The 24,141-nt window shown below is 41.1% G+C and overlaps 1 protein-coding gene across 4 annotated transcripts in view; it reads right to left on the bottom strand.

Annotated features, from left to right (window-relative positions):
* UNC5D (unc-5 netrin receptor D) overlaps positions 1-24,141 on the bottom strand; it is a 321,538-nt gene that overhangs the window by 117,553 nt on the left and 179,844 nt on the right. For all 4 annotated transcript variants that reach the window (XM_030552139.1, XM_030552140.1, XM_030552141.1 and 1 more), the window contains one exon: positions 18,638-18,741. In XM_030552139.1, coding sequence (XP_030407999.1) covers positions 18,638-18,741 — 104 coding nt within the window. The remainder of the gene's footprint in view (positions 1-18,637; positions 18,742-24,141) is intronic.

The raw sequence follows: 24,141 nt of genomic DNA, 5'->3' as shown, positions 1-24,141 counted from the left end.
ATGCCAAGGGTCAAAGCCAGTGTCAATACCTGGATCAGGCTGAAGAAGCAGGAACAAGGAAAGGTAATGGAAACAAGGAGTGGGAACCAAACAAGGAGGTATGAGCTTGATATTAGGAGTCTAGCCAGCAGCAGACCTGCAACTGGTTGCTCAGACAAGGGGCGTGGCAGGAAGAGGAAGCTTTATGTTAAAAGGTGACCAATCAGCAGCTGACAGCTAATCCTGCTGAGTCAGAGGGTGTAGCATCTTTTTGTTGAGTATCCTCTGCAGTTTCCCTCTCTGGCCTTGTGGCATGGTCGTACAAGAGTAAAGTTTCTGTTCAGCAACTCTGGGATTAAGAGCTCTGGTGCCTGACAGACTGGGGAGCATCAGAATCTTTGCACACAGATAAGGCTGTGATCGAGTACTACATTTTAAGGCAGTTATGACGAAACAAATGTAATGTCAGCAACAGATCTCCACAAAGAAGCTAACACCAAGCACATGGCTGAAGACAAAACTTCTGTCCAACTTATAAAAGTTGTGACTGGGGAAAAAAAGAAAGCCAAATCCTTTTAGCATTAAACCTGGAACAAGCCCAGACAACAGAGAGCCGCTTGTGAACACTGCAACATCAAATCCTGCCTCTGCCCTTGATGAAAGACCTTGAAGAGGCATCTCCTGCAGCCAGGTGTGTGCTCTAGTCTGTGGTGTATAATAAGGGAGGGTCTGTGATGTAGGGTATCCTGAAACTGGAGTAAGTTTGTGCATGATAAGACAGAATGACACAAGAAATGAAGCATCTTATAACCAGTAAGCTTCAAAGGGGTGAGGTAGATTACATAAAAGGCATAATCTCAAATCATTTTAACAATACTATCGAACAAACAAAAAGAAGCAGACAGCACAAGTAATAACTATTAATTTGTCACATCATCAGCAAGCTGACAGTTATTACCCAGTCCAGAGACGTTGCTATCCAGGGTTTGATGAAGGATGTGCTGGCACTAGTCCCACTTTCCCTCTTCAACTTGGATGACACTCTAAGACAGACCCAAAAGAGCAACACAGTCTCGGCTGGAAAAAAATCTGTCAATGATTGAGCTACTAGCATCCAATGAGCCAACATTAGCTATTATTGACCTCATGATGCGTCTGCAGATGGCGTGCACTGACATTGCCAAGTGGAAAACTTTTGGGGAGCTGTATGATCAGCTGCTGAACATTATACTTGGACTACAATGTCAATACACTGCTTGTGTTGGTGACAATTATGCAAATGACAAATCAATCAAATCAGGGAGAGCGCTCTCCTGGAAAATGTCCAAATGCAAGAAGTTTGGAACCCCGCTGTGTTAACACTATTATCAAAGCAACACTTGAAGATGATACCAGTTTCCAAAGTTAGATTTAGTCTTTGAATTTTTCTCCTCGCTGATTGGATCATAAAGAGTGAACAGAGATTGTCACCTGGTCGAAGTGCACCTTGCTGATGGGTTTCATGACATTGCCCTAGCAGTGAAACAAGTGCCTGGCAACTATTCTGCAATACCAGATCACAAGGAAACTGATTTGCATATGTTCTTGTGAGTCACTCATGCAAAGCAAACACTCAGAGTAAACAGGGTGCTAATATGGAGCTTGGGCACAAAGATACAACCTCTAAGACCAAGATATTGCTCTGTTCCTGGGGTAGACGAATTCTATTTCAAAACTGGAGTTGGCCAAAAGAAGAGATTGATTCCTAGGCATAGAGTGGCTGAGGAGCTGGGAACAGACATGTGCCTTATACTGCCAAACATTCATGTTGTCAATGGACGTGATTGTACTTCAGACATTTCTTTTTTCTCCATGCCACTGAAAGCTGAAGACAGCATCTAATACCTACAGAAATGAATGGAAAAGGAGTTTAGAGCTCTTCTCCCCACCCCCAAGAAGCAAGAGTGAGGGGGAAGTGGGAGCTCCAGAATGCTTCTCTCACACACTCATTTAGACCCCCGCCCCACTCACCCCCCGTGTCAGACATTGAGACTGCCTGTTCTCAATTTCCCACACTGGTGCTGGGTGCAAGGCTGTGACCGGCACTGAGTGTGTCTGTTCCGCATTCCCTACCTGTATCTCGGTGCTTGCGGCATTCACAACACATGCCCATTCTCAGCTCTATCGTTTAAGAGACTGCTCGCCTAGGTTATGGTAGCTGCGGATTCAAATCCTGCCTCTGATTTTGATGAAGGACCTTGAAGAGGCATCTCCTGCAGCCAGGTGTGTGCTCTAGTCTGTGACGCAGGGGACCCTGCTTCAATTTCCCCCTTTGCCTGAGGCAAAGGAATTTGAAGAGGGATCTATCACCCAGTGAGTGCCCTAATGATTGGAATATGAGTGATAGCAAGGAGGGGGGCTCCCTCAGTAGTCTTGACTGTTAAAGCTGTTCCACTTGAATTAAATATTATTTGGGCCACATCCCAACTGAATACCCTAATCCTGTTATGAAGGAGACTTGCTTCTTCTCTCAGGACACCCATCTGAGAGGTGGCAGAGCCCTGTTCAAATCTCTTTTCCTCAAGAGATAAAGAGAGGAAACTGACCCATGATATCCTGGCTGAGTACCCTAACCCTTGAGCTGAATATTATTTCCTCCCTGACTGCTTTGATTGGAGTAAGATGCCCTCTGAGCCTGCCTACTAAATTGAGCCCCACAGGGAAGATGGGCAGAGCAATGCCTCTTTGTCCTCAATTGGAAAATCATGCAGGGGCTTAAGCCATGAGTTCGGCCTCTGGTGCCTAGAATGAGGTCACAGGATGCATGCTCAGAGCAGAAAGAGACGGTTACTCACCTGTGCAGTATCTGAGGTTCTTCGAGATGAGTGTCTCTTTGGGTGCTCCACTCCAGCTGTTGGTGCATCCCTGCACCTTCGGTGGAGATTTTTACAGCAGTATTTGCATGGACCGCGCATGCGCAGTGCCTGCCTCACACGCTGAACATGCCTCAATGCGCATACATGACCCAGGCTCCTCAGTTCCTTCTCTACAACAGAGACCGCTCCAAACTCCGAAGAAGAAGGGAGGACAGTGGGTAGTGGAGCACCCACAGGGACACTCATCTCAAAGGACATCAGTTACTGCACAGGTGAGTAACCTCCTCCTCCTCTTCTTCTTCGAGAGATGTCCCTGTAGGTGCTTCACTCCAGGTGACTGAAAAGAAGTATTTCCTTAGAAGGCAGGGACTTCGGTTCTGATAAGAAAGCTGTAAACAGCACAGCTCAGTCAATTTGAATGTTGGTCAGGGTCCTTGAGTAAGAGCATAATGTTTAGCAAAGGTATGTGCCGAAGCCCAGGTGGCAGCTTTGCAAATATCTGTGAGGGGAATGTTACGCAAGAATGCCACAGACATTGACACAGATCTGGTGGAATGTGCTCTAACAGAAGTTGGAGGATTCATCTTCTTTAGTTGGGAGCATATGTGAATGCAGTCTGCTATCCAATTGGATATTCTCTGGAACGAGATGGATTTGCCTCTGGATCGTTCTGTGATTGAAATGAAAAGTTTAGGGAAAGACCTAAAGGGCTTAGTCCTATACAAATAAAAGGACAATGCTCTGTGCACGTCGAGTGTGTGCACTGCTACTTCGAAAGTGTTCGTATGTGGTTTAGGAAAGAAGGTTTGTAGATGGATACGTGCATCTCTTAAAACCTGGAGAGCTAGGCATAGTATAAACTGTCTAGCTGACAGACAAAAACTGGAAAGGATTTTTTTTTCTTTAAAGAGAAAAAGGGGAAATGAAACTTATCTGACTAAAAAAACTAGATAAACTGTATAAAACTAACTAAAACGAGAAATAATTGAGTGAGACTCCTGAGCTCCATCTCAGGCCGGGGACAGTAGAGGAGAACGGGCCACATGCACGCGTTATTTTGGCGCATGAGGCAGACACCACGTGCGTGCGGCCTTTGCGAGTACTGCTGGAAAAATCTCCAAGTGAAGGCGCAGGGGCACACCAACAGGGACATCTCTCGAAGAAGAACATAAGCAGCTAGGGAAAGTTTAGAGCAAAAACTTAGGTGCCAAGTGAGCTTAGGGGGCTAAAGGGGTGGTGGCAGCTGAGCAGGAGGTTTGCGGATCCCAGTGTTGACTATATCTGGGACTTAAGCATTTAGGGCCCTTTGTGCGCCTATGTTATAGACTAATGTACCTATTCTCAGCTCCCCTGAATTCTGCATTGTGGGCCTGTGGTCCATAGGGAGCACATTCGTTCTCAGCTCAGTGCTGCAGCTCTGCTGTCTATGGCTCCAACTAAAAATCTGCTGGATTTCCCTGGGCAGTTTGTCCCATTATAAAAACAGGCTAGGGGACGGGGAGGATCTATTCATCAAATGCCCCCCCCCTCCCATTGTACCTCAGCGGGTGTTCTGGGGCTTCAGCTGGCATACCAGTTCTCAAACCTTCCTGGCTCTGCCTTTAATTTTTAAGTTCTCTAAAAAGCAAACACGTTATTTGCCAGGAGGGGAAGGGAGCGGTATCTCAGGAGCTGCTTGACCATGACCCCAGATTTGCACCACAAATAGTACCCAAGGCCTTCGCACCTCACATACAAATTTTTAAGCCAGTTTGACTCTGTCTAGTGCAGCCTTTGTGTGTCTTTTGTACCTGTGGGCATCCCATGTCTTGCTCCCAACCGCCCCACATTGTAGAACCAAAGTGAAAGTCTTAATCATATTTTGATTGTGGGGTTTTGGAACTGTAGGGTGGTCAGATCAGGGGAAGGCTAGTCATACATGTGTCTGCAAACTGCTCATTTCCCGCCCAGCCTTGTGCAAAAGAAAAGTGATTTCTTTCTATCCCAAAAGCAAGCATGAAAGATCAGCTGTGGTGTGTCAGTAACCTAACTGCATGTTGACATTTATAAGACTGCTCCCATTACCTGCACTGTGAGCAGTTTTAGAATCATAGAATATCAGGGTTGGAAGGAACCTCAGGTGGTCATCTAGTCCAACCCCCTGCTCAAAGCAGGACCAATCCCCAACTAAATCATCCCAGCCAGGGCTTTCTCAAGCCTGACCTTAAAAACCTCTAAGGAAAGAGATTCCACCACCTCCCTAGGTAACCCATTCCAGTGCTTCACCGCCTTCCTCGTACGAAAGTTATTCCTACTATCCAGGGCAAAGAGCAGAAACACTCAGACATGGTCACACATCAAAGATGATCCAATGGTCCAAGAGGTACCTACATCTCTGGCTGTTGATAGCTTTATAAATTAGGACCTTTATTTTGAACTCATGGCATGGACAGACCTGATCTAACCAGAATGTTAATGAAGGACCAAGCAGTAGCTGAATCAAGTTGTCCTTGCTCAGTACCAGTAGCAAGATTTGAAGGTAGGTAACTGCAGTTCAACCCAACTGCAGCTTTTTCTGAGTTAGCAGCCTATTAGTATAATTATTTTACAGTGGTAAGAAGCAAGGACCTTTGGATAATGTGTGCTACAATTTGGTTGCTAAGAAGAACAAAACAAGTGAGAAACTGCCACCAACAACAGCCTCCTTCAGGCAGTTCCTGAAATCTGTAAATTATCTAATCATGCACATGGAATCATGCAACAGTTCAGTATCTTCATGTGTCTTCTTCCTAAATGATAGCGCTGGTACCTGCTCCAGATGCCTTCCTCCCTGTTTAGTGCAGCTGTGAGAGCACTTGTGCAACAAGGAAATGCAAATGCCACACAGAAGATTTGGTGTGCGCTGATGCATGCAGCTGTGACAGCGGTTAGCCTAGCAACAGAGCATTGAACACATCAGACAGATTCTGAGGGGGAGTAGAAATGTTTCAACTATCTGCAAATGATTATTTTTGTGAGTAAATACACTGCATTAAACATTTAGTAGTTGATAGTTACATGTAGGAGTTGTTCATGTAATACAGTCATACAAGACAGTATACAGCCCTTCTACTACTAACTATTATTACTGATATACAAGTAGTTTACAAGTATTGTCATTTTATTCAGAGATAGTAAGATGATAATCACAGTTGAACCATATGTGCATTAGACTTATGTCACCGGCCAAGGAGAAAACATCAAAAAATATATTTGATAATTTAGGGGTAGGAATCTTATCTGCATAACTTCATAGGAATAGCAGACTGACATCTGTTCTCACATCAGTCTACTCTACAAATGACGACAAATATCTTGATGTATTCCATGGTACAAACAAGTTCCTACTACCATGTGACTACATACCTTAGCTTTAACTGCAGGCAAAAAAAGTACAGGAAAATGCACAAAATAGATCACCAGGTGCTAAATATTTCTCAATCTTTCCAAAACAGTAGTTTTTTTGAGCTCATGGCTTCATTTTATCAATCATATTTAGAAGCTTTCTTCCAATTTTTGTCAAAATTAGACTATATTTCAACTAGTTCTGACTCTTTGTGATTTTATGATTTTTTCAGATTGGATGCCTGATAATGTTTAAACATGATGTTATATAGAAAAACTACACCACCTCCAGCATCTACATCCACAATGATGATGGCCACTAGATATATTTCTAATGTGTGGTAGCAATGACATTTTTCTAGAGGATGGGTTACCCCTTAGTGCCCAAAATGGGCCTGGGCTGGTAGACTACAAACATGTAAGGTTTCGTGCCTGCATGACTGAAGTTTTCAGCTGCAGGGCACCCTTCTATTCCCCGTTTTTTTTCTAGCTGTCTAAACTAGTTATAGACGGCTGTCTGATTGATAATAAATGGTCACCTTATTTAGAAAGGTTATTTTTTTCTGGGTCCTACTGGCTGTTTTTTACTAACATGGTGGTCTATGTATCTTCACAGAAGTCTTGGACTTTTCTGTATGGTGCAGTCTTTGGAATACTTTATATCTGCCATAAATTGCCTAGCCCTTATAATTTTTCTATATCTTGAATTAGCTGAAAGGGTATGGTATGCCAGCTCTGTCCTTGCTGAATGCCGGGATATATTTCGCACAACATTTTACAACTGACCTAGAAATGGCAGGCGCAGCATGAGGGATGCAGCATAAACTGGCATGGTACTTCTCAGATAAACAGTATTGTCAAAAAAAAAGAATTCAGAAATAGTGAGCAGTCAAACTAGATTACAGCCGGAAGACCTGTTTCCAAACAGACATGCACATAATAAACCTGCTCCCCTGTGCGTGGGTAGCACAGCATCACTTCAGTAAAATGTTCTTCTGAAAAGAGTGGAAAACTGACCGGGAAATACATTAGGATAGTTATTGCTGACTTCTGTTTTCCAGACAATGAGCACCTATTTTAGCTTGAACTGTGTTTCAGGTGCCAGAGACAAGTCTGAACCCATGGCCACATTTCCCATCTCATGGACTCAGGGCCTTGGCTAAGATTGAAAACAGCGGGTGTTTCATGCAAGTTTGTACATTTTTTTTTTACGCTTGCCCCTAATAAATGATGGAAAACATAGCTCAGCCTAGGCAAGGGGCATAATCTAAAGGTCAGCTCAAGTTAAATCAATACAGAAATGGCGCATAGTCTGTGGACAGTGCATGGACATGTCCACCAATAATGCAAGGAAGTAATAATTAATAAGCAGCTTATAAAGTGCAACACACAGAGCCAAGCACATGCACAATAATACAATACAGTTAAAACCTCTTTAAAAACAAAAAGTACAAAAACACGAATAAGGTCATGACACTGTTTAAACAGACGCCAAGGACACTCTTATGCAGGGGCTGGCAGACATGAACACGAGCATATCCGTTACTTTTTAGGGAGGGGCTGATAAGGTATTCAGGGGGTGCGTGAGAGAGATGCAACCTCTCGCACTTCCACTCTCAAGGTGCAACCAGGGTAGAGCTCCTGGATGGGCAACTAGTGTGATTGCAAAGATCTCTCTGCAAGGAAGGACTCAAACAGGATTCCCTGAATATAGCCAGGGCCTATGCCATTCAGGGCTTCCAAAGCCGAACAGAGCCGGATTAAAATCAATCCGCCATTTTGCTGGTGAGCCCTGTTTTCTTTACACTGATTGACTGTAAATGAAGACTTTGCCTACAGGGTGCTTCAATCTGCTACTTCTGCTCATCCCTTTGAAGCTATCCTTTAAGTTAACTCCATGGCAGGCTCCATTTCAGAAACCACAGGGACTTCTAGACAAAAAGGGACTGAATTTGTGTTTCAACAATCCATTTGGTGCCTCACAGGATCTCTTAGCAATAGAAGCTGACAACCTTCTGTGTTAGCAGATCAGGGATGCTTATTTTCACCTTCACTGGGCTCAGGATGCTCATGGTATTGGTTCTAATGCACACCTTGCTATCAAGAAGGTATCACATGCATACGATCTCTCTACACCTGAATTTGTGTTCATGCACTGGCGCTGGGGAAGCTTCCCTACTGGTTTGCATAATACATCAGGCCAATAGTAGCAAGGTCAGCTGTGGCAGCAGCAGGACAGAGACTGATCAGACCATTGGGTGAGACAACTCCATGTCATTTTACTTCTCATGGAGCAGACAGTGTGCATCACTGTCACAGGGGGTGTTTGAAATGTCACTGGAGCAGAGAGAAGTTCTTCCACTCTCTGGTTAGCCACAGCCTGCATCGCAAAGACACAGCAGTGGTGAGCCTTCTTCAAGCACTGATGTTAGCAGTGTAGTGAGCTGATAGCTCTGAATGATAAAATACTGGCAAAGATAAAGATGTTGCTCTGGCAAACTAAGCTATCGGTCTTGCGGCTCAAGGGAGAGGAGAACTGAGCCTCATTTCCCCCTCACTTGCAGCACACCAGGGTAAATCAGGAGTAGCTCCACTGAAGTCCATGAGGTTTAACAGTATAAGTGAGAGGAGAATCGGGACCAGAGTTAATTGAGCCCGACCTGGCAGCCTAACAGCATCACCGTTAGAATGCTGAGATTGCAATATTGTGGCATTCCAACCTAAATGAGGCCCCTATTGCTCACAGTTCCTAAACATATCTATGAGGAGAATCTATTGTGGGGACTGGGAGCCAGAACTGTTTTCTCCCTGGGCCAATTCAGAGTCAACAGTAAAAGGAATGGCTCCAGTCCCACCATGCTCATGCTAGCGGAGACTCAGCTATGTTTAAATCAACATTTGCCACAGCAGAGGATTACCAGAAGTGCAGACTGACACATAAAAAAATAATATTCCAGCATTCAACTCTCATAAAAACTGCACTGATTTGGGTTGGGTGCTAATGCCTGCAGCGCAGCTGCTTAACAGCTCCATTTTACTTGCTGTGCCAGCACATGAGAAAGAGGATTAATTATATTTTGTTTTAATTCTCCTAATGCAGTGGCAATGCACCAAGAATGCCCACAGAAATCCAGCTACCTCCAAAAGGGGAGAGGCACAGAGTTTGCCTCACCTTATCCAGATAAGAGGGACGCAGCCATATGCCCAACTGGGAAGATGGAATGTGTGCCAAATACTGAACCTGCTGGAAGTTGAGGACATCTAATTCCTGGAAGCACATGTAACCCCTTTCCAAAGGCAGTACATTCTAGGAACAGAGCTAAGTTGCTCCTGGACAGATGGTGCATGGGCTTTTCTTGTCACATCTATAGGCAGAGGCATATGGTAATGGTAAACACCCATCTCTACTGCTGAAGAATTTGGAATGTCTTCATATTCTCCTGGGGCCATTTAACCTATCTAAAATGAGAAGGCAATGGGTAATACATAAGTTATTCAGTTTTCTTACCAACTGTTGCTGCATCAGGATTTTAGTACTATTAATAACAGGCACATTCCATCACATCTCATATGCAAAGGACTACTTTTGTTCCATGTAGTTTGCAATTGAGTTCTTGGGAAGAAATCACATATTTAAAGAGATGATCTTTTATATAGTTTTTATTTAAGTCCTAGCTGATACAGGCAATTGAAATTTGCTGCTAAATTAATCAGGACAGGGTAGTATAGTGCATTTCGAAGCAACATTAAAATCAGTGCTGCCTCAGCAGGATTTGGAGCTCTTGATTCATCCCTGTGCAACGTTAAACCTGAATTATAGTACTGCAGTTCCTTATTTGCAGGTTTACCTGATTATTTGCTTTTACTAATGTGTAATTCAGCTTAAAGACTATTTACTAAAACTATACTATGTGAACACACAGAGCACTGACAATGCTACAGTAGCTTCTTTTATTTGTAAATTAATTTGATACAAGCAAAACACATATTCCGAATCTTTTGAACTATGTTCTCCCATCTCCTCCTCTTGGATATTAACATTTGAAGTATACTGAATCTGGCACCTTTCACCGACAGCCTTGCACACTGCACTCCTGTTTATCCATGGAAGAGGTGCTGCATGAGCAGCAGAAATACACACTTCCCGCAAACAATTTCAAAGCTGGCCTGGGAGAACTCTCTCTAAAGATGAAAGAAAAGTTTAGTCACAATGCCTACATTTCTTTGGCCTTTTCATAGCCCCATAATACTTGGCATCTCTGCTAATGCTGCCAATCAGTGCTACTATAATGTATTTAGTAATGCAGACACCTATCCATTAGGAAATACATGGAGATCCACCAACTAGTTTTTTCACACAGGCAAACAAATAACTAGCACTAATTATAATCACTTGGTTGCAAGCAGGGTGGGGCAGGGAGAAGGAAGATTGGTGAAAGGGAAAGAACAGCTCCCCATCTCCCAAAGCATCACATGTATCTATCCTGATTTCTCCTACAGAAGCATGACAACTGCTGTCGTGGGGAAACCCTGCTTTCCATTTCCTTTGGGGAAGGCAACCACACATAAAGTGGTGGTTTGGGTCATTTGTGACAAGAATGATTATTTTTAACACCTCCACACTTAGCTCTAGCTGATCTTCGGCACCTTTACATTGCAGAAGAAATAATCCTAGAGATGAAGATTTATATTGTTAGCAATGGACACGCTCAAATGATTAACTGAATTGGATTTAAATTTCATTCCAGTTGTAAAGCGTTTGCTTTCTATTGATGAGTTTTGCATGATCAGAAGTTTGAGTATATCAGTCAGTCACAGAAATAAAAAGATCGATTGATTATCTGGGGACTAGCTCAACCACACAACATGCTGGCTCCTCAGAAAAATAATAGTCCTGAATTTTCATCTAGTGGAATAGAATAATCAGAACCTTTTATAGGGGATTTGGCCAAATACTGGCATGATGATAGGAAATGGGAGTGAAATGTCTTTTCTACATTGTTTTCTATCTGGTTTCAGATCCATAAAGTTTCCTTGGGGGGAAAAAAAGGGGGATGTCTGTACCAAAAATAGACAATACTCTTAGAAAAATGGTGATATATGCAACTGTGGAATTTCTAATGACATAAAAAGCCTAGGTCTGTCATAGATTATAAATCCAAAAGGGACTGTTGTGATTAGTCTGACCTGCTGCATAAACCAGGCCACAGAACTTCCCTGGATTAATTCCTGTTTGAACTAGAGCATCTTTTTTTTTTTTTCCTAGAAAATGACATCCAGTCTTGATTAATTGCCAATGATGGAGACTTTACCACAATCCTTGGTAAATTGTTTCAATGGCTAATTGCCCTCACTTTTACACGTGTGCCTTATTTTCAGTTTCAATTTGTGTAGATTCAATTTTAAGCCAGTGGATCTTCTTATACCTTTGTCTGCTAGGTTGAAGAGTCCTCCATTCTCAAATATCTGTTCCCATAGAGGTATTTATGGACCTGGACCAAGTCACCCCTTCACATTCTCTTAGACTCAAGGAGCTCAATTTATTTAGCTCAACTTATCACTCTCAATAAGGCTGATTTAACAATTGTTTAATCGGTCTCATGGTTCTTCTCTGAATCCTCTCCAACTTTTCCACAGCCTTCTTAAACTGTGGACACCAGAACTGGGCACAGTACTCCAGTAGCAGTCATCCCAGTGCCAAATACTTAAGCAAAATCACCTTCCTCATCCTACTTAATATTTCTGCATTTGTACATCCAAGGATGGCATTAGCCCTTCTAGCCACAGTATCACATGGGAAACTTATGTCCAGCTGATTAAAAAAAAAAATTGGGGGCCATGATTAGAGTCACTGCTTCCCTTTCCATGCTTACTGATTTGTCCAAACTTCACCTTGTTACACAGGGACTAATCCAAAGCCCTGGAAAGTTACAAAATTGCTATGAAACACACTTTGTTGAAACTTACAGACCAACTTTGCTTAGTTGGGACAGATTTGTTGTGGCTACCTGCTTTCTGAATATCTTAGTAGCCCATTGACTACTCATAATTACTTTGTGGCAAAAGGAATTTCGAAAAAATTACTTGTAAAGATCCTTCCTGTCTCTAATAACATCCTAGTATATTTATCCAGTGCTTCCCTTTCTTCAGAGTCCATTAGTTTTCTGTAACAATGTTAGACATTCTAATAAAATACTAATTATTGAAAAGGTCACCATTGCCAGATCCTGATGTAAGCTCCATCCTCCATTAGTCCTCCCTGCTATAGCCACCTCAGATTAGAGTAATGTACAATCTTCACGTTGCAATAACATTCTGGAAAGCATCATCCCATTCAAAGCCCATAAGCCCAAATGAATGAGTTTTCATGCACAATCCGCATGAAAGCTTAAACTGTTTACAAAAGAATTATCAGGTCCTCTGCAGCATGGGATAAAAGGTAACAGGCTCCCCAGGAGGAGCTCAGTCTAACACATAACAGCTTTATAAAACATTCAATAGTAATATAACCACAGCTTTCCCAGTCTAAAATAATCCCACTGACTCCGACATTGCAGGTTCCACTTAAGAAATTACTCTTCTCATGTTCTTTGACTTCAACACACATATCTTCACCTCATTCCCCTTCTGATATATACTAGTCTCTTCTCTATTCAACTTGTTGGTTCAAGAGCCTTCTCCCCTGCAGCTCCCACTATTTGGAACAATTCTGCCATTTCTCTCACACTCACATTAGATTGGAAGTGCATACTTACTTCTCTGCCCTGCCCAAGCCTCTGAATAAATCACCTCTGCTGTGTGTTCTTGGGTACAACATCCTTGTGAAAATCTGCATCCCTCAAATCCTTTGTAGAGTAAGGGAGAGATTTTCAGAAACATCAGTGGAAGCCTCTCTTTTACTGGGAGATGTGCACCTTTTTCTCTTTGAAAATCCCCACCTTCTCCCTCACATAAACAGATTTAATAGACAAGAGGCTCAAAATTGGGCCCCTGTTAATGGATAATTCTGCCTTTATATAGGACTAGGTTATTGATTTATTAATCCCATCTGAAATCCCTTCTATTTATTGAACTCTGAGTACTACACATTACCAGTGAGAGTGATGCACAATCCCCAACGGGCTGCAGGGATCAATTTATGAGCCTCTTGCCCCATTCTGCAAGGAGCTCTTTGCAGCTTCAGAGCCATATTTAGCTCTATTATCACCCTTTATATGTTAAGTTCAGCTAAGATGGCAAAATGAAACTACAAATATTTGAAGGATATAAACATCAAGAATAGAGTGGAAATATTTAGGGGTGGCAAAAGGGGATTCAAACTGGCAGTAAGAGGATAAAATTAAAGGGGAATATTTGAATGAACCTTGAAGAGGGATGTGGAGAGGACTTCCTGTCAGGGAGAATGCATTTGATCAGGAAATAATCACAAACCCATCTTCCTCCTTCAAATCCCTTCTGAAAACTCTTCCTCTATGTTACCTACAAAATATGCAAAACTGGATGGCATGTAAAGCAGCAGGCACAGCACACTCGCCGCCTAATCATCTTTGTGTTCCCTCTTCCTGTTCTATCCACCTATTGTTTCCTGTTAATACTTCAAATGTAAGCTCTTTGGGGGAAGGGACCATCTCTTTGCTGGGTGTCTTTACAGCATTTAAAACTGTGAGGTCCTGGTCTACAGCCGGGGACCCTCAGCATCCCTGCAATATAAATAAATAATAGCCTCCCAAGGGAAGCAGTGGATGTGCTGGACCTTGGAAACTGTTCAGTCAAACTTAAGAAACCATATTTCAGGGAACAGTCCTGCATTGGCAGGGAGATAAAAATCACAGGAATTGGAGTCAGAGTTGACTGAATAGGTGCTATTGAAATTGGATCTGATAGGTATTTTCCCCTCTCTGAATCCAATTCTCAGTGCTTAAACAGGAAACTCATCAAAACATGGTGCAAACCGTATAAATGTACTGAATCTCCGACACCATTCAGGAAGCTTTGGCTGCTTCTTAAAAGTTCCAACCCTTCTTAGTGCATGAGAATTAATAAATAATCATTTAATAAATTACTATTTATTAAATTATTATTAATCATTTGTATTTCTGCAGTACCAAGGAGCCCCAGTCGTGGACCATGACCACAAAAAAAGACAGTCTCTGCCCCAAAGAACTAATGAGCTTACAGCCACAAGAGCTATTGCCACAGACTATGCTCTGTTCTGGTTTGAATTTGGTACCCGGTTTCCAAAGGCACTGAATTATTTTAAGTAAGCTGTTTACCTTCATGTGAATAGAATTAGCCTTATACAATGAGCCTTTATGTGAAGTTTTATGGTCCAAAGCAAATATGACCTGTTAAGATTTACAGGCTTTATTAACAGCAATAACCATTTTACAACCAACATCAGTAAATCAGGGTTTATTGAGAGCTCTACAGTTTTAATGTGTGGAAAATCATTAAACTGTCAGCTTTTCATCTGACATAATTCCTAACTTTTTATGAAAGAGAGATTTTCCATTTAATTGGGGAGTACAAAGCAGCACAGTTTGGAATAATGAATTGTTCTGAAAACAATAAATAGGTTTTGTCTAAATAATGATGAGTATCAAATGGTGAAATGGTTATCTTTAGTTAGTACCATTCCCATAAGCTTAAGGTAAATAAAAATGATAAACCCAGGCAAATTGGTCATGTAATAGTCAATATTCTGCATGCACTGGCTCTGAACCTAGACTGATATTGCCAACTCTTGCAATTTTATTGAGAGTCTCACAATATTTAGAGTTTTCTTTTGGCTTAGCATCCAAAATCATGAGATAACTTGAGAATATTAGCCTGCATTAGGAAAAAAAATTAAATTCTTAACTCTTTATGGTTCACATTTTAAAGTTTTTCTCCATAACCATGAAGCCTCAAAAAGAGGAAGGCATATAAAAAGAACTCAAATTCTATTTATTTATTTATTTATTTTTAAATCTCATGATCTTTAAGTCAATCTCATGATTTTTGGAGCCTAATTTGTGAGTTTTGAACATCTGGGGTCATCTGAACACCTAAGTCATTCAGTTAGTCCTGCCTCCACCCTGAACTTCCCCAATAACCTGCCCTGACTTTACATTTTAAGATGTTGATTTAATACTGGGATAGCTAAGCAGTGGAACAAGTTACCTAAGCCAGTTTTGAAACTGCAGTCATTGAAGGTTTTTAAAGCTAGGTTGGACAAATACCAGTCAGGGATGGTCTAGGTATACTTAGTACTGTCTCAGCACAGCGGGATGGGCTAACCATCTTGAAGTCCCTTTCAGGCCTATATTTCTATGATTTAAGGATTCAACTTGTCAATTTCTATTTAAGACTGGAGAGGGAAGGGAAATGCCTATACCAAAAACTCTGAGTGTCATAATAATAAATAATAAAACTTACAACACTGATAAAGACCAGCTGCATTAAATTCTAATATACAAATAAATGACCTGGACAAATTGAATGACACTATTAAACCCTTCTGCTAAGATTCCCTCCAGCATTCTCAGAAGGCCCCAAAGCAGATATACTCTCTTCTCTCCATTCTACACTGCTGGGAGGGGAAATAACTTCAATCTCCCAGCATCTAAAGGCTTGTCCCACTCTAAGCCTCATATGATGTACATCCTCAAAAGGCAAGGATTTTTTTAAAATATGCTAATCCAAGCCTTTAAGTGCTACTATAGAAATTTACTATTCTGAGTGACTATTTTATTTGGGGGGAGGAATTCAATATTGGTAACAGAAGTGTTGCTATGTAGTTGAACAGTCAGAAAAGAACATGCTATTGTATCTAATCTTTAATGCTTTAACAATAATGACACCAAAGTGGGGAAATCCATTGGGATTACATCAGGGGCATCTTTGGCCCAGTTTGTTTTAAAAGGCAGCAATTGCATAGAAATGAATCACCAATTACTGACCATTATCATATTTTTCAAGGTTTGATATCTATTTTCAAATGGAAAATTGCTGATAATTCTCAAATCCTCAATAAAATTCAAAACATGTTGGCTCTGAATCACCATAATTTCTTATCCTCTTTCTTTCAAATTACTGAACTCCAACAGTGAAAATGGTCTTTGATTGTTTAGCTATCTGCAACGGGAAACAGCCAAATTTATATAATTGTTCAGTTCAGCACACATACTAGCTAGGTTGGATAGCATTTATTTACCTGGTGTGTTAAAATCTGTCTCTTTTGTTTCCAAAGAAAATGCCTGAAATTTGTTTAATTTATCACTTATAACTGTCTGCTCACCCTGGAGCCTATGTATTTGGAGAATTAATGGCAAAAAAACCAAGCCTTTCAAGGATGTGATATAGTAAACTGAGCAGTGGGTGAAATTAGATACCATTGAGGTGGATGTAGTAGCAGAAATTCTCTTGATAGAGAAATGAGTGCTAGATGCAGAGATACACCTCCTCCCTACCCTTATTTCTATACTAGCCTGCAGGATCTTTTAATGTGTATCCCAATTTGCCTCATTTCTTAACTCTTCCTGGGTTTTTGATGGCATCTGCGCAGCATGTTTTCCATCTAACTCAGACTGTGTGTTTTCTTTTTTGCAATTTATTTCTCCTGCTTCTTTTGTCCCTCCAATTAGTAGATACCATAGTGATTTGAGAGACAAATGACTTTTAGTTTATACTAGTTTCTCTGTTTATCAAAGGATGCTAAATAGCAGCATCACAGATGCAGCTCTGGCATTTTGGAGAGTAAATACAGCATAGGACATCTTGGGCAGGCCCAGACTCTTAGCTCCGAGCCTAGAGGTGGATTAGCTAGCTAGCTAATACTATGACATGTTTCAGAGTAGCAGCCGTGTTAGCCTGTATCTGTAAAAAGAACAGGAGTATTGTGGCACTTTAGAAACTAACAAATTTATTTGAGCATAAATTTTCATGGGCTACAGCCCACTTCATCGGATGCATCAGATTTGATGAAGTGGGCTGTAGCCCATAAAAGCTTATGCTCATATAAATTTGTTAGTCTCTAAGGTGCCACAAGTACTCCTGTTCTTCTAGCTAGTACTGTAACTCCCAGAGGAGTTACATAGCTATGTTTATTGACGTACCATACACTGTGTTGTGGGACTGCTGTCCACCCCTGCTATTCAGAAAGGGAGGTAGTTTCATCTATAATACAACAGCCCTCCAAATAGCGATGCCAAGCATTTCACTAGGCATCATTTAGTTAGCCCACTGCTTTACATGGGCTATTAGACAAGCCCTCCTCTGAACCAGGAAGCAGAGAGAGTAACATCAACAGGGCCAAAATCATCATTAGTTCGAGTCCAGTAACCTCAATGGAGCTACACCCGAGTTTACAGATAAAGCATCTACTGCGTCCCCGGCATTTTGAAGACAGATATGAAGACAAGTGCTTAGCCCTAATGGACAATGCACACATGCAAGAGGAGCAGCATAAAAGCAGTGAGATTGAACAGTGTTATTCCACGTGCATCTTGTTAGAGTCACTTTTTCCGCCTATATCAGAAATGAATTTGGCCCCTTGCATATTTTAAAATAAAACAGATTGGGATTAAGAGAAGGGCAGTTATGCATGTGGGGTGCTACCTATTTTACCCTAAACTGTGTGTGCTACTCCAAAGTGCTATTTTGGAGGTGGGTGATTAAGAGATGGGGAGGGAAGAGAAATGTTCAAATAAGCACTTGTTTTTGAAAAGCAATTACATTGGGGGGTGGAGGGGACAAAAAAAAAAAAAAAACAACCAACAACTTAGTAGCCTCAAAAATCACCTGCCACTTCATTCTGAAGATGGAATCATGAAATAACATCAAGACAAAGGCTTTCAAAACAAAACCTTTCAGAATGGGTAAAATATGTAAAACGATCAGAAGTACAAAACAGACCGTTTTACCCTGCTGCACTACTGGACATAGTGGAGTGTCCAGCCATGTCAGTGTTTGCGTCGTGCTTTGAACACAGAAGATGCTAGAAGTGCAAAGTATTGTCATTATTATTCCATCCGTTCTTTACACTCACCTTTCACCATTTCAAAGCAAAGGCTACCATCTATTTCTCTGCATTTGACAGGTAAGAGCAGATTTGTGCCTTGCTGTCGTGCAGTCTCACATATTTAGTCTTTAAAACCAGTCATCCTCAAGCTTTCACAGGTGAAAAGGCCAGTTCTACTGATATCTGTGCCTTCACCTCCCCGTTACTCTACTCCTTAGGCACAATTTCATTGACAATAAAAAGTTGAATTGAAACTGGCTTTAACAACAACAACAACAAGTCAAGAGGCCCTAGAGTAGAATATTGTAATGACACTGGATTTTTACAAACACCTGGAACAGGCTTTAGTTGATACTTCCCCACTTCCCCTTCAAATATATCCAGTCCAAAAGACACTAGCTAATAAAAGTGATGTCAAAACCAGTGCCTCCTCTCTCACCTCAGCTGCAGGTACTCCCTCTGGTGGCCGACAGTGCAGAACAATCATCCCTTCAATAGGAACCTCCTTTCCTTGTGGGTCTTGTTCAAAGTTTTTCCGTAAATCTGAAAAGAGGTGAATGCAGTTGTTACATCACCAATGCAGTTTATTTGAACTAGTTCCAAGCTCAGCTGCTGGGATGTGAGGTTTTCCAAAAAAAATTCGTCATGCAGTTTATTTTGTATATACTAACAATAAGGATTAGTAATTTTCTACCTCTATGTATGTTCAAAGCACTTGACAAACATTGACTAATATTCCTCTTTGGAAAGTGGGTGTAAAAATATTTTTATCCCCATTTTACACATAGGAAAACAGAGACCGAAAGTAGTGACTTGTCCAAGGCCACACAAGTGAATCAGGATTAGAACCCAGAACTTCCTCCCTCCCACCTTGCATGCAACCCCCCTAAACCATTCTGGCTTTCAAAAGGTGAAGAATAATCTCCAGGAATGCTATGTAGTGACACTTAAACACAACTTTAAAAACAGTTTTTTTCCAGGGAATACTGATAAGTCAAAGGATATTATTTTAAAATAAAACAAATGAAGCTGATCTTGGCTTGTTTAGCCTAACCAAAAGAAGGCTGAGAGGGGATATGATTGCTCTTTATAAATATATCAGAGGGATAAATATTAGGGAGGGAGAGGAATTATTTAAGCTTAGTACCAATGTGGACACAAGAACAAATGGATATAAACTGGACACTAGGAAGTTGAGACTTGAAATTAGACAAAAGGTTTCTATCCATTAGAGGAATGAAGTTCTGGAACAGCCTTCCAAGGGAGTAGTGGGGGCAACAGACATATCTGGCTTTAAGACTAAGCTTGATAAGTTTATGGAGGGGATGGTACGATGGGATAGCCTAATTTTGGTAATTAATTTGGCAATTGATCTTTGATTATCAGCAGGTAAGTATGCCTAGTGGTCTGTGATGGGATGTTAGATGGGGTGTGATCTGAGTTACTACAGAGAATTCTTTCTTGGGTGCTGGCTGGTGAGTCTTGCCCACATGCTCAGGGTTTAACTGATCACCATATTTGGGGTTGGGAAGGAATTTTCCTCCAGGGAAGATTGGCAGAGGCCCTGGAGGTTTTTCGCCTTCCTCTGCAGCATGGGACACGGGTCACTTGCTGGAGGATTCTCTGAAGCTTGAGGTCTTCAAACCACAATTTGAGGACTTCAGCCCCTAATCTATGTCTGAGTTACTGGTTACAGGAGTGGATGGGTGAGATTCTGTGGCCTGCATTGTGCAGGAGGTCAGACTAGATGATCATAATGGTCCCTTCTGACCTTAAAGTCTATGAGTCTATGATCTGTATATTGCAGCAATATGTTGCATTAAAATTTCTATCATTAACTATCCCCATGTGTGACTGGATTTTCTAATGCAAAAAAAGTTTACTTATAAAACATTGTGTCCAAAGGTTCTTTGGACACTTGGCAATACACAATTAAAACAGGAGGCACAATACCGCAACTAGCAATTTGAAATCTGTGCAGACACTGCAGCAAGTTATACAGTTTCCCCCAGCACGAGACAACATGCCCATATCTTCCAAGATAGACACCATTACATACTGTCTGGTCAACAACTTAGTGGGTTAGAACTTTAAACAGTGTTAATAAAAGGCTGACGGAAGAATAATGGTACTCTATGGGGACTGGCAGGTTTTTAACTACCATTTTAAGCCATTGTGGATTTTTAGATCTGGCTATAGCTATGCTCAAGCATTGGGACCCACCAGGAAAAGAATGGAGGAGGGTGGGTAGGAAAGAAGGTACACAAGTAACCCATCCAATACCAAATGAACAAAAACACCCACACAGCTTCCCTCCAACAACCAACCGAATATGAATGACAAGGAAAGAAAAGCAGCTTGAGGCTTGCCCAGAAGGATTCTACCAAAGTCATAATGGATGAAATTCACCCTGTACAGTGAGGCCAGCATAAGGTCTAAGATTCACTTAAGTCCCACTTACACCATATTTTGATTACTTAAATGGTGCTGTATCTCTGCACTCCATTTTTATATCCCCGTATGTGTGTTTTAATAACCATTTTATTCACTACTCCTTTGGTCCTCCTTGATATTGGGATATAATTCCACAAAGTCAAATACTGATCTTACTTCCACAAATGCAAAGAGGAACTGCAAAGCTCCACCATGCAAATGGAAGGTCTGCAGGTGGGACGCATGAAGAGGTGCACACCACTGGCACAGAGTCCATATATGTGAGGACACCTCCAATGGTCATGCTTTAGTTTGGCTGGAGGAAAGGCAGATGTGGCTAGCGCATTCACTGTTGGAAAAAATTCTCCACTCAAGGTGCATAGTAGGGCTACAGGCTACCCTCTTAGAGTAGAGTTGCCTCCATCATTTCTCCACACGCTTGGGAAAGCTTTCCACCTCTTCCCCAAGGAGATTTCCAGGTGACAGGTAAATCTCCTATTACACAAATCCTCTAGTTCTTCTTCCCCCTCTCTCCCATGCTAGCACTGCAGAGGATACTCGATGAAGCTGGAGCAGCCTCCCCAAGCAGTTCCACCACTGATGTTCAGCCTTGGGAAAGAATCCCTTATACCCATGGGGATCCCTGTGCCAGAGTCTGGATTTGCCCACTAATAGACAACACATTCCTTGCAGCCATGCAAGCACATGAGAGACTAACCAGAAGGAAGGTTATTTACAGCATGTACTCCAAGTCAGGATGTTTCTGTTAGACAAAGTCGTTCTCTTTAAACAGATTGCTCAAATTCCACAATTTGGATTTATTGATTTAATTTTCTCTAGTGCTTACAACTTCATGAAATACGTCTCCCTTAAGCAGCAGAGGCCCTGAATCAGTTACACTTTTATACATTTTATAAATACATTAAGATTTATTTTTAGCAAGTCAGCCACTCACTGGAAAAAAGATGCAAATATCACATTTATGATTCCCTGTTAATGTTTTTCCCCCCACGCAGGGCACTGTAAATAAATATTGGTTAACTATTTAGAGAGTTATTCATTAATACTTAGAATACAATTGTGTCCACAAGGGCTTTTTATTTCTCTGTCTTCCAAATTGCTCTATAAAAATAGCTACCTGCTATTTCAGAAAACTATAAATTGTAATATTGCTTTAAAATTACGATTCAGAATCACAGGTTCTGAGTGAAAGAAGGCCACCTGAACTGGTGTAACAACAAGTACTGTGATACAGGTCTGAAATGAAATACTAGTGCTCTCTGCACTATCACAAATTAGATCTGCACGTTCTCATCTGTGGTCCCCTAGGGGATATTCCCTGAGTCAAAAAATCCATGCTCCAAATTAAGCAACTGGGTTGTTCATCAGAGACAGTCTGACACAGGTCCATGATAAAGTAAGCTCCTGAAAACACATGGGGGGATATTACAGAATCCTATTCAGAGATTATTCATTTTGCTTGTCTGAACTATGCTCAAGGTCCCACCATCTTTAATGCTCTAATTTCTGGATGAGTTTTTGTGCTCTCCATCCCATCCCCCACAAAAACATAGTGCAAGAAAAAGCATCAAAGGGAATGGCGAATGAAGCAATACCATTCTCAGATGCACAGCTCTACTGTGGTCAGTATGTTACAGGACACAGAGATGGGGAAGAACATGGTCCATAAGGCTTGCCAAATTTGTAAAATATCTGAAATTACATATGAGAGGTAGGTATGTATTATGCAGATGATCAGATTACACTGATTGGCACGATGTATATAAAAAACCAGACAGCTAAACCAATCCACTTGGCTTCAGTTCATTCCTTGTTCTCTTTTCACTCTGACACATTAGGGGGAGAAAAAAACAAATAGCACAGAGAAAAGTCACTAAAAATTCAATTCAGAATAATAGTCTTTTGCAGCTCAGCAATACGGGGGAATTATCAGCTCATTCAATGTTATGACAGTTAATGCAGTGAAATAAAAATTGAATTTAAATATTCAAACTAAATCAGCCAATGAAAATTCAGTCACTTATAAAAATCAGGGGGTTAGTATGTTGTCCTATTACTTTGCCCAACTGTTTTATTTAAATTGGTCCTGCCAATGAAGCATAATTGTAGAAGCAAACTCCAAAACAATCTTCATCTGGGCCAAAAAGGAAATACACAGTTAAGGCAACATTTCAATGTGTTCATAGTCATTTGAGTTTATGATGCTTGCTTAATTCTGCGGAGCATTTATGGTCCTTGGATCAGAGTAATATTGTACCCATTTTACAGATGGGTAAGATGAAAGCATGGAAAGGAGAACTAGTTTGTCTGAAGTCACCTAGTGAGTCAAAGACTGAGCTGGAAACAGAATCCAGCAGTTCTCACTCCCAGTCCCCTACAAGAATCCTAACATAATAAGTGCAAATCAAAGCTGTTTCCTTCTTTTACAGACTGTTTTACTTACTTATTAATTAACAATGTAGGGTATTTGCCTAATAACCAGAATTAGTGATTTAAAAATAAAAGATAAACTGAGACCACAAGAGAGTCAGAGGAAGTATATTCCTGAACCCTCAACTAACTGCAATGCTGCAAAAACACAGCTCAGACCCCTTCATGAGAAAAATGCACCAAATGTAATTGTAAAGTGAAAACCTGATGAAGCTTTGAGTACCTCCAGTCATATCACAGTCTGTATTATAAACACTCGTATTCGGGTACTGTCTACTGCCATTGGATTTTAATGTTACTCCTCGCCATAATGCTGTTTATTGTGTTTCCTAGTTTCTTCTGCATCAAGATAATGATCTGTTGATTGTGAGTGATAACACTGCAGTGTAGCAATTCTGATATGAGGAGCAGAGATGGACTGAGACAGAAATAGCTCCCCAGCCTGAGGAAAACTTCTGCCCCTTCTCCCCAGTATTTTACAAATACTGGCATTATGAAACCTGCCTGGTAGCTATGTTTCTTCTATACTGTTTCGGTGGTTAGGACAAATTCATCTCTAATCTACGGTACGGTGGCTGCCATTAAAGGAAATTAACATTTGTCAGACCAGATGAGCTGTATCCACAAAACCACAGCCTCTCGTTATACTTGTTACAAGAAATAATGGCAGTGTGCGCGCTAACTTGGAAAATAGTGATTTTTCAGTGGTGACTACTATAACTACATTATAACTACACTGACTTTAGTGGAGTAATACTAGGAATGAATCTGGAATGAATTTAACCTTCAATGCAACATCACCAGCATACCCTGAAAATAAATATACTCTAAATTCATTCTTTACTTTGCTTCTCTGCACATTGGAGTGCCTTTCAAACCCACCTTTGGGTAAGAAACTGACATATATGGCATGTTTTGGAATTAGTTTAAACAGCAGAGCATAAAATAAACAGGCTAATACTGCAGGACAGAAAACAGTTGAAGTTTTTCATGAAAAATACTGGAGGTACAGCAGAACCTCAGAGTTGTGAACACCTCATTATGGTTGATCTTTCAAAA

Source organism: Gopherus evgoodei, chromosome 2, assembly GCF_007399415.2.
Source record: "Gopherus evgoodei ecotype Sinaloan lineage chromosome 2, rGopEvg1_v1.p, whole genome shotgun sequence".
Classification (NCBI taxonomy): Eukaryota; Metazoa; Chordata; order Testudines; family Testudinidae; genus Gopherus; species Gopherus evgoodei.
This window is presented reverse-complemented; position numbering and strand designations above follow the sequence as displayed.